At 43.2% G+C, this 12,104-nt stretch overlaps 1 protein-coding gene across 1 annotated transcript in view; it reads right to left on the bottom strand.

Annotated features, from left to right (window-relative positions):
- Window positions 1–12,104, bottom strand: part of HNRNPLL (heterogeneous nuclear ribonucleoprotein L like) — a 39,505-nt gene that overhangs the window by 18,058 nt on the left and 9,343 nt on the right. Inside the window, exons 2-3 of the mRNA XM_029056409.2 lie at window positions 8,075–8,193; window positions 3,494–3,731 (exon numbers count right to left, since the gene is read on the bottom strand). Of these exons, the coding sequence (XP_028912242.1) occupies window positions 3,494–3,731; window positions 8,075–8,193 (357 nt within the window). The remainder of the gene's footprint in view (window positions 1–3,493; window positions 3,732–8,074; window positions 8,194–12,104) is intronic.

Raw genomic sequence — 12,104 nt, 5'->3', positions numbered from 1 at the left:
AGAGCTTTTGCAAACGGTAAGTGCTCAATGCTGCTACTACAACTTTGGGCTACAGGATCTCTGGAGGTGTCTTGGAAGTTCTTAGATTCCACGGAGCTATAATGTCATTTAATAGTGAAAACGGAGATGAGATCCAGTAATAAGTGAATACCCTCTAAACTGAAAATTCAGAGGGCATTTTGATGTCTTGACAAATTTTCACTCATTTGGTTTTTAAACCTACTTGTCAGAAGCTGCAGGGTGCAGGAAATACCCAATCCTTGAGTGGGCCACAAGAGGAAAGTCTTCATACCCAATTTCAGAATTAGAAATGAGATTTGAGCTAAGTGGAAAGGGTTTTCTTTTTAGCCCGTGATTTTATCCAGAGGTACGATGAGGCAAGGGGCTGCCTAGGTCTCAGTTTTGACCCTGCACTGGGCTAAATGAAATCTTCTCAATCACAACCCAAGTCAAAAATAAAATCCTGACATTCCTAAGCTCTCTTGCAGTCACAGACTACAGAGAACACGGAGGTAGACTAAAAATTGCAGAGGTGGATGTTACCGAGCAGTGGCAGAGGGAAAGGACAAGGAAGGGAAGGAGCGTGGTCTAACAGAAAAAGCGTGGGCCTGGGAATGAGAAGACCTGGGTTCTAAGCCTGACTGCCAAAGGCTTGCTGTGAAACCTTGGGCAAATCACTTAACTTCTCGTCGCCTCAGTTCTCCTGTTCTCCTTCCTACTTACATTGTGCTCTCCATATGGGACAGGGACTGTGTTCAATTTAATTAACTTCTACCTACCCCAGCACTTCGAACAGTTTTTGACGCACAGTAAGTACATAAGTACCATAAAAACAGCTTTATGTGCATTAAGCAACAGTTTACTACAATTCCACTGTGTTATAATTGTGTTATAATTCCATGCCTTCTGAATTACATCACATTACCATTTTCGGTAGTTCACAAATTCAGTATCTTGTGAATTTGGCACAGTATAATTTTGAATCACTTAATCTTAAGAGTTTCGTGTGTGTGTGTGTGCTTTTTTTAAAAAAAAATCAGACATATAGTACATCCAGTAATGAGAATTAGATATACATTGCCAGCTGCTTCCCAAGTTTAAGGTAGTTACGATTCATACCCAGGGAACTAGGGGCCGGGGAGAGAGGAAGGAAGGTTGACCCACGAGAGCAGGACCCACAGTCCTGTTTCCCCCATGAATAACCTCCCAGGCTGCTGGACTCATTATATGCAGAGGAAACGGTATCCGCTCCAACTTCCTGACACCTCTGTAATCTCTTATATATGACTGAAGGCTGCTAAAGCTTTAATCTCTCTTGTGGGAGGAGGAGAGCCCAAACCCTGTACTCTAGTGATGCTCCCATCCACCACCCAGCGTAACAGCTGAAGGTGCAGAAGGCCCAGGCACTAACTCTAGTGAGAAGAGTGTCACGGTCATGTCAGGAAGTGGTACCTGACACCACTTCCCTTGCTCAAGCTGAATGGCTGCTGAGCGGCCTCAGGGGGCATCACCGGCCCCTCTGCTGCTCTGACCCAATTGGGAGGCAGTGTCACTTCTTTATTCCATGCTGTCCAAGCACCCAATACAGTTAACCTTACTAAAAGGACACTCATTCTACTACTATGTCAAAGGAAGGTTCTCTGGAGCCTGGGTGATGACGTGGTATTCATTTGCACTGTCGATGGCCTTGCCTCATTGCCCCAGATGGCAAGAGGTGGCTGGGTTTGAGCCACGTCTTGTCCCTCTGTTGGCCTCAATCTCCTATCCCCTGGTGCGTTACGGGGCTCCAACTTCCCATACGCCGCTCTCCCGGGGCTTCACTGGGGCTGCTCCCTGACACCATGACCCCACTGATGTTTCTGTTGCTCGGGCTGCCCCTCCCCTCACCAGTCTCTCACTGCTGCCTGGCCATTTTGGACCTTTCCTGCTCCCTCTCTCTCTTCCCTGTAGGGTGGCCCCACCCTGGCACCTCGGAGATGGAAGAAGCTGGTTCATCTGGAGGCAGTCACAGATACCAATAGAGGAGGCTCTCTGCCTCCACATGGGAGCAAGGGGATGTCAACCGGCTGCACACAACTAGTTCCTGGGGGAACCAGAGGTTCGGGAGCAGTTACAGTGGTCAGAGGTCATCGGGGAGGGGCTGGCTGAGAGGTTGGAGATGGAAGCACATTGGTGATGGCTATTTTGAAATTAACAGAGCAGTGAAAGTAAAACCAAGCCAGTTCCTCCCTAGTCGGTCAATTGTATTTATTGAGCACTTGCTATGCGTAGAGCACTGTACTAAAGCTTTTGGGAGAGTACAATAAACAGACATATCCCCTGCTCTTGGAGCAAGGGAGGCAGGGCAGGACCCCAACATCAGCAACACCAGAGGGTTCTTCCTGGGATCTCAGTACCATTCTCCAACTGTAAGCCCATTAGTGGGCAGGGACTGTCTCTACTTGTTGCCGATTTGTACATTCCAAGCACTTAGTACAGTGCCCTGCACATAGTAAGCGCTCAATAAATACTATTAAACGAATTCTCCTGCCCCACTCCTGTTAGCAGTGAAGGCACGGGGCTTGAGCGTGAGATTGGAGAAGAGATACTAGGGGCAAGAGGAGAAGGGGTGAGGAAGACTACCTGAACCAGGGAGAGTGGGAAAGAAGCCATACAGGAGCAGAGGCGGTAGGGGAGAAAACCGATCTACCAGCCGTCACTGGACGTAACTCCGCAGATAGGGCTTACACATTCCAGGGTGGGTCAACGGTTGGCGTATGATGCGTCTCCAAATTTCCATATTGTGAGATGGACATAACTCAGAAAATGCCTGAACTTTGGTTTTTGCTACTCTGTAATATTTAATACAGTAAAACTACATATAGGCAAGGGTGTAAAGCTTTCTAATAGAAAATGTAACAAAAATCTGCCAGTCATGATGGTACCTTCGAGCCATCCACCCCGAACACATTAATTTCCACTAAATCAATGACAACTGGAATGCACTTTTCTTGAAAAGCCTCATGCTATGGGAACACAATCGGATGACTGAATTTATTGAGCACCTACTACATGCAGAGCACTGTACTAAGCGCTTGGGAGAGTACAACTCAACAGAACTGGGAGACACCCCCCCCGACCTCAGGGAACTTACATGAAATATAATAGAACTTCCTGTATTTAAAAATGCACCACTACTGCCCAAATGTTTTCTCGCACACACAAACCTGTTTGTCCACCCAACATTTTTGAAATAAGGCTGACCATAAAGCATTAATAGAATTTGCCAAATATATGGGTGTGTAGATATATATATATGTATTTACACGTACATACACACACATATATCTGATTTTGAAGAGCTCTGCCCTAAGCCACTTGGCTTACAGCAAGTGAAACCACAATTAAAAATTCACATTTTAATTTCCAAATCTCTAAATAGCAATAAAACTGGACAAAAATCTAAAATAGAATCAACTTTGGTTTAACTTTATAATACTGCAGGCATACATACCACTGTAATTGGATAGAGAGGATTCTGGATGGATAGCAGAAGAACTTTGTTACCACCAGATGGATCATCAGTATTTCCTGGTCGGGTAATCCTTTTGCTTGTAGAATAGTTGAAAAACGCCTGTTGACCGGCGATATAGACTGGCTCATCCGCAGCAAATGTTACACATTCTTTGGCACTATCTATGTTTTCAAATTCCACTAAAGCCTGGCGTTTAAATGGCATCATCATTACATAGCTAAAAGAAAACATTTTTCATGAATGATTATCTGTTCCTAGTCACGAGAGAAATTTTTAAAAGTTTCTTTTCAGCTAAATATTTGAACCATCCACTTCACATTTTTTATGGTATTTAAGCACTTACTATGTGTCAAATGCTGTTCCAAGCACTGGGATAGGCAAGTTATTCAAGTGGAACATAAGCTCCTGTCCCACAGTGGGGTTCACGTCCAAGTAGAAGGGAGAGGAAGCAATGAATCCCCATTTTAGCGAGGAGGAATCTCAAGCACAGAGAAGCAACTTACCCAGGGTCACAAAGCAAGCAACTGTCAGAGGCAGGATTAAAACCCAAGCCTTTTCCATTAGGCTATGCTACTTCCCAAAACTTTTAATCAACCCTAATCAACACTAGTCAACAAAGTAGATAATAATCCCAGCCCTGCACCAAAATATTTAGTTGTTTCAGAAAGTTAGCACAGAGCACTCCACTAAGGACTTGGGAGAGTACAATACAATAGAATTAGCAGACTCGTTCCCTGCCCATACTGAGCTTACAGTCTAGAGCTAAAACCCACAAAATTGTCTTGAACAAAAGCAGTTTGAGAACTCACTGATTCAAGTATGTTTGGCATGATCAAATAGCAGTTATAATAATAAACAATATGTTCAAACCGAAACTTGAAATTAGGACTCTCAATGAAGCTGAGGCTCAGAAAATTTCAAGTGTTAGCACATTTTACAGAATAATGTTTCCCACCTGGAGCTTCACAGCATACCTGGTGAATCCTGGAACTAAATTAGAACTGCTGGAAAAATACTACTAGCACAGTACATAATTGTGATATTCGTTAAGCACTTTCTATGTGCCAAACACTCACGATAATGTGATCAGACCCAGTTCCTGTCCCACAGAGGACTCACAGTCTAAGTAGGAGACAGAATAGGTATCAAATCAATCCTCAGGCCCAAATTATGTGCCTGCTCTGTGACCTAGGCAGATCAAGTAGCGGACACGTGATTAAAACCCAGGTCCTCCAACTCCCAAGCCCACGCTCAATCCATCAAGCCATGCTGATTCTCAAAAACTTAGTGGCTCCTGCAGATCAAACCCATGACCTAGGCATTATTAGGGTAAACTGTCTTCAATATACCAAAAAAAGGAGACTCTTACCACTCAAGGTATATAGCAGCAGTGTTTTAATGAAAACCTATGCTCAGTTTTAGTAAAAAAGTATTTTCTAAAATGGCAATTTGAGGCACACTGCCTGACAGAATACGTGAGTGAAAGCTCCAAGCGGGGATAATGTCAGGGCAAAATGCTGCTGCCAAACGACTTCCTCGGCCCACCACTTCAGGTGGCTTAACGGACAGTTTCTTAGGAAGAACTCTTTAGCTTTATGGACAAAAGAATCAAGAGTCAGTTCAGGGTCCTCACCAAAAGCTCAGCAGTAAAACAGGCTAAGTGGCCAGTACAGGCAAGCGCTATCATTGATTTGCTTTGGGGAACTAAGGAAGGAGAATTTAAAGAAAATAAAATGCTGTGGATGCTACAAAACTGTCTTGAACAAAAACAGTTTGAGAAATATTTCTAGAGACTGTGGAAAAAAAATAAATAAATGTTGACCTGGAATCAAAAGTTGTAAAAAGCTCTTCATTCATGCTTATAAACTCTCCAAATACCATGATACTTATGGCATTCATTAAGTGCTAACAAAACCCAAGCACTGTGCTAAGTGCTGTGGTAGATGATCAAATCAGATGCCTTTCTATCTCACAGTCCAAAAATGCCTTATTTACATCCCTTTGTTTTTGGTGCATCTAAACCCTGGATTTTACAAAAAAAAAAAATATTGAAATTCAGTTAAGTGCAGGGAGGTAGGGGATAATAAATCAAATTCAGCAAATGCTTTGGTATTTGAAATAGGTTTCTCTTTCATATGGGTCAGAAACCTAAGAGGAACCTATTTCTGAGCCAAAAATGAAGTTAAGGGAAATTCCCTGAACCTTCCTTCTACCTATATCCCAGGATTCAAGACGTATTTTTTTTTTGAAATCTCTCCACAACTGAAATTGCTGATGAGAAGATATTTGGTTCCATTCCCGACCTCCAGATTTCCCCACCAATTTCCACCCACTTTTGTGGCAGTAACCAATGTCCCAAAATTTGAAATAATACCAATAAAAAGAAATGTCAAAAGGCCCTAACACAGTCTGCTACTGACAGTTGGATCCATTTCTCCAACATCAATTCAGAGATTGGTTACCAACTGACACAGGGTTTTGGTAGTGAGGTTTGAGTTTTGGAATTTCCACTCAACCGCCTTTAATTTTCACTTTTAAAGGTGGTCTTGGATTTTGTAAATCCAAGTCTTCAAGAACAAAAGAAATAATCCAGTTCTATCCCCCATTACCATGTGGAGAAATCTTCAAGAAAATTGGCCCTGTTCACCTACGGGATACCCCGTTCATTTTCTTACGTTATGACTGTGGCTCAAACTCTCCTGCCGTTCACCAGCCCTTCACTCATCCAAACAAGGAGAAGTTGAATGGCTAAAGAGCCTTACCCAATCTTGAAAAAAATTCTGACAGCCTATTCTTTGACTCTGGCCTCCATTTCAGAGTCCATGGAAAGCCCAGATAAAAAAATGAACCTTGAGCTCCCGTTCTAGTTGGCCAGGTTCAAAGTGGAGAAAGCCCCAAGCCGATCCCATTCTAGGGGAACCCGAGAAACTAGGCTGGTTCAGGAACTGAGCAGTGTCTCAGGTTGATTTTAAAGCCCCATCCCAAAGACCCTTCAATTTCATTTTGCCAAAGGTAGCTACTCAACTAACCCAAATTTCAGCTGCCTCAAACCCGGGATGACGTAGACCTAGGTTGTGTTTTCCAAGATTGTTCCTGTCCTCAGGACTTCACCCAGGTATCAATCTACCAAGAGACATTAACTTTAATATTCCTATACTCCTACAACTAATCCTATCCTCAATTCCCTTTAACCATCGGCCCATTTTGCAGTCTGCCTTCCGATCAGCAGCTAACCATACATACAGGAGCAGCATGGCACAGTGGATAGAGGCCAGGCCCGGGAGTCAGAAGGTCATGGTTTTAATCTCGACTCCGCCACCTGTCCGCTGTGTGGCCTTGAGCAAGCCACTTCACTTCTCTGAGCCTCAGTTACCTCATCAGTAAAATGGGGATTGAGACTGTGAACCCTGTGCAGGACAGAGACTGTGTCCAACCTAATTTCTCTGTATCCCTCCCAGCACTTAGTACAGTGCCTGGCACACAGTAAGTGCTTAAATAACACTATTATTATTACTGTTGTAGCATCTCCCATCAAACTGAAAGATGCCTCCTGGACACCCAGTTGCCCCGCAAACTTTTCCTAGTCCTGAAATTCTTCCCTGCAGCCACCCTGCTTCAGGCTGGTCTCTACTGCTGCTGCTCAAATAATGAGCCCCCACCCCAAGGACAGGGACCATGTCTCGTTCCCACCTGTGCATTCTCTCCCAGCACTTAATACAGTGCTTTGCACACGATAAGAGCTTAATACGATTACTACTTAAATCACTCTATTTAAAAATATATATATATATGTATATGTGTGTGTGTGTATATAAAATTACAGGCACACAATTCCTACTTTTAACCACTCTATCTTCATCCTCCAATTAATCATATTATTGAGTGTCTACTATGTACAGTGCACTGTTCTAAAAGCTTGGGAGAGTCCAATACAACTGAGTTTGCAACAGAAAAGACACTGACACAATCCAGAAGTTTAAAGGGATATGTCTGGAGAGCAGGAGCACTGGAAACCACAAGGCATGTTTTTAGATTTTCTTTAGAAATTGTATAACCTTGAGCAAATCATTTAACTTCTCTGTGCCTCAGTTTCCTCATCTGTAATATGTTCTCCTCTCTTAGACTGTGAGCCCTATGTGGGACAGGGACCATGCCTGATCATATCATCATGTACTTACCCCAGCATTTAGTACGTACTTAACAAATACCACTATCATCATTATTACTATTATCAAGCTATGACAGGCTGGGGCTTCACCTGGAAGACCCTCTCCCCAGCTTCCCCAACACACACAGGACACCCATTCCGATTGTTCCTGCTTCCTCCTGCTGGGCTCCCCAGAGTTCTTGCCTGGTTCGAGAACCCAGGAAGGAGTAGTGTGGCAGGAACGCCTACGATCCTTTGTTTGAAAGGCTCACAGGATGATCTGAACACCTTAGTTGAAAAGTCTCCACTCTGGAAAAAAGCTAAAGTCACAAATAAACTTCCAACCTGCTCTGCTGACCAGCGAACTTTTTGCTCTAGTTTTCAAATTTTCATGATTTGACTACTGTACCTACCATATCGTTCCAAATTTTTCAAGAGCCTCCACAAGGTCAGCTTCCACAACTGATTCGCAGAGTCCTCGGACGTGGACGACCGGAGAAACTGAAACTTTGTGATGACTTCCACCAGACTCCTAACAAGAGAAAATGATTTTCGGTTACTTAGGGGTTTTAATTTTCAGACTTATGTAAATTTCAATTACACAAAAAGCTCTGCATGGAACACTTTTTTTTAAAAAAAAAAATACACTAATGTTGAGTCAGACTCCAATTTAACCAAATTTCACTTCCCCAAAAGAGAAGAAATCAGTACGTCTATCTGAAATTAAGTTCGCTTCCAAGGAACCGGGTGGATTCAGACTACTTCTGTTGGTGTCGGAATCTAGAAAAATTACTGCAGATACCACAACTAGCCACGTCAATTATTTCATACTTCTTTTGCTTTCTTTCAAATCACAAGCCGGAAAAAACTACATCAGTCAATGGTATTAAGTGCTTACTGGGTCCAGAGCACTGTACTAAGCACTTGGGAAAGTATAACAGATTTGGTAAGCATGTTCCCTGCCCACAACAAGTTTACAGTCTAAAGGAATCAGCTCTCCCTCCTACCTAACCTCCCTCCTCTCCCAATCAATGGTATTTACTGAGCATTTACTGTGTATCAAGCACAGTATAATGCCTCTGGTTCACACATTCTCTTTCCCTGGTTCTTCCTTCCTCTGCCTCTCCCTAACTGTGGCTGTCTCTGAAGCCTTCGCTTTGGGTATACACTGCCCTTCTCGCTTTACACCAACCCACCGGCACCACCATCACCCTCTCTATCCCAGAAGCACACCACCTTTATAACATTCGGCTCCTTGTTCTCTATTAACTGTCACATTTATTCTGCTGGTTCTTATTCCACATTATTTCTGGATCCCCTCCACCCGAATGGCATCAGTCTGGTGCAGGTGCTCATCAAAACCCAACTAGACTCCTCAATCAGGCTCTTTCCATTCCAGGACCCATTTCATTCATCTACCAGGATCACTGTTCTAAAATGTCACTTTGAACACATCGTCCCAGGTCTCAAAAATCTTTATATGATCTACTGCCTTTTCTCAGTGACTTTACACTTTACACTCTCTAACTTCTGACCACTTGCTCAAACCTCTCCTGCTGCCTGAAACTCCTGAGCATGGCACTCCCCTTCTTCACAGCTCTTCTGAAATCCCACTGGATTTCTTCCCCCTCTAGACTGTAAGCTTGCTGTGGGCAGGGAATATGTCTACCAACTCTCTCATACTGTATTCTCCCAAGTAATTAGTACAGTGCTCTGCACACAGTGAACACTCAATAAAGAGCATTGATTGATTTTCCACAACCAGGTCAGCTTGCTTATTATGTCTATTCCAGTTAGCAAGGGCTCCTAGTCTGCTTCCTACCCTGTAACTCTGGGATTTTCTCCAGGCTCAGTTCTGGGGCCCCTTCTTATTTTCCATCTACACCAACTCATTCACTCCCAAGGCTTCAAAAACCAGCTCTATGCAGATGATTCCCAAATCTCCATCTCCAGCCCTTATCTTCCTCCTCTTCCGCAGTCTCGCATTTCCTCTCGCCTTCAGTACAACTCTGCTTGGATTCTCAACAGACACCTTAAACTTCACCTGTCCAAAACAGAACTCATCTTCCTACTCAAATCCCGTCCTCCCATCACTGTCGACAGCAACACTTTCTTCCCTGTTTCAAAAGCCCATAACGCTGGCGTTATCAACATCTCTCTCACCTAACCCACATTCAACTTTTCACCAGAGCCTGTAGAATAAACCTTCACAACGCTGCTAAAATCTGCCCTTTCCTCTCCAAACTGTCACTATGCTGATTCAAGCACATATCCTATCATGCCTAAACTCCAGTCTATAATTCACTCTGCTGCCAGATCATTTTTCTGGGGGGGGGGGGGAAACCCAAAAAAATCCAGTTCATGTTTCCCTACTCCTCAAGAACCTCCGGTGGTTGACCGTCCACCGGAGAAGTACAGTGACTTTCCCAAGGTCACACAGAAGACAAGTGGCAGAAATGGGATTAGAACCCAGGTCCTCTGACTCCCGGCCCATGTTCTTTCCACTAGGCTATGCTGCCTCTCCATTGATTGATTATAATCCTTGCTCAAAAGTGTCAAGTCTCTTGGATTTGGATTGGCAAGTTAGAGAGAGGAGCTGCTCAATCAATCAAATCATATTTATTGAGTGTGAACAGTATGCAGAGCACTGTACTAGCCGCTTGGGAGATTACAACATAACCATATAACAGACACATTCCCTGCTCACAAAAAAAGCTGCTTCCATTCAATTCTCACAATAGCTTCTGCTGGAAATGCATTTTAAAAGAAAGGGGTGTTAACCAAAAGTTCTACCCCACCAAGGTCACCTTTCTACAAGAAGATTTTGAGGGTAACACCGAGATCAGGGAGAGAATACCCATGTTCTTATTTTCTGAGCTCCCAACTCCCTAAACAAACTAGCAACTAAATCTAAGCTTAGATTTCTCTCTCCCCTGCACCTGCACAAAGTTTCTCTTCTCGGATTTTGTTCTTCTAAAATGTTGCTTTCCTACGGACAACCTCATCTGAGAGACTTAGCAAACTGGCTTCTCTTTGTTATGATCTCTTGTGACCATTCTTTGGACAGCAGCATTCTGAGGACAGCTTTTAAAATTATTTCCTTTTAAGAAAGATCACAGAACTAATGTTACATTTAAACAGGACTGAGAAGTTAAAGTCCTTTATATAACATTACTCCAGAATCAAGAAGACAATTCATTTAAGACAGTTGCCTAAAAGTATCCGATTCAGAATGGAAAAGTCAAATTCCAAGGGACATTGTTCTGTTCACGCAGCGACTTGTACAATAGTTGTTTCTTTTTCCACAGTATAAATGATCTTAAACTTTAACACCCCCATATACTCCCTTACCTCTGTTCTGCTTTCTCTTTCTCTGCCAAACAGCAGCATCCTACCTAGAGAAAGGCTTCCTCTACACACATACATATGTCTCACTCACTGTAAACCTCTATCTCTGCTCCTCTGATCTCTCCCCTTCGGCTAATCCAGACTTCCCACTACTTGCATTTCAAAATGTCCACCATGGAAGCTAGTTTCCAGAAATGGTAGCTTGCAGAAAGAGGCTGAGATTCTTAGTGAGGCAACTCATGGAGGGTTAGCATCATAATAACAATAATAATAATATTACTAAGCGCTTATGAGGTGCCAAGCACGTTTCAAGCACTGAGGTAGATACAAGGTAATCAGGTCGTCCCACAAGGGGCTCACAGTCCTCTTCCCCATTTTACAGATGAGGTAACAGGCACAGAGAAGTTACTCAAAGTCACACAGTTCAGTGGCAGAGCCTAAGATCAGCAAACCCGTTCTAATTCCTTAAACTTCTACTCTAAAAAATGACCCTTGAGTTCAGAAGTTTAAAATGGTCCAAAATCCCAACTGAAGCTTCCCAACAGGAGGGGACTTTAAAGGACCAATACACCCATCACCTCTCTTCAGTACTTAACCGAAGACGGAGAACGCTAGAAAGTTCGAATACTTTGCCCCGGATAGGATCCGCTTTAATAAAAACAACAGTTTTTAACACTTAAAAAGGAAGCGCTCTGCACCATTTTTAAGAGGGACTAGATAAAGCCAAGTGGCTGCAGAAGCCCTTTCTTTCTTCCTTTCAGCCGAAGAGCTTCTGCAGGCTCATCTCCGCTCATTTAAATGTAAAGGTATTTCCTGTACCATTCTAAGAAAGATCTACCTACCTAAACGCATATTAGTAAAAAGCTTACTAGACAGAACAGATGAAAGATTCTGCCTGGGAACATTCCTAACTGTGAGTGCAATGAACTACTCATAATATTCACAAGATGAGTACCTACTCTTTTGTATTGTGCTTTCCCAAGAGCTTACAGGGCTCTGCACAGAGTAAGCACTCAAATACCATTGATTAATTGATAGACTGTCTTCGGCACACAGTCCTGCAAATTTAGAGCTCCATGAAATGTGAAATTTGAA

The sequence above is a fragment of the Ornithorhynchus anatinus genome, chromosome 1, assembly GCF_004115215.2.
Source record: "Ornithorhynchus anatinus isolate Pmale09 chromosome 1, mOrnAna1.pri.v4, whole genome shotgun sequence".
Taxonomy (NCBI): domain Eukaryota; kingdom Metazoa; phylum Chordata; class Mammalia; order Monotremata; family Ornithorhynchidae; genus Ornithorhynchus; species Ornithorhynchus anatinus.
This window is presented reverse-complemented; position numbering and strand designations above follow the sequence as displayed.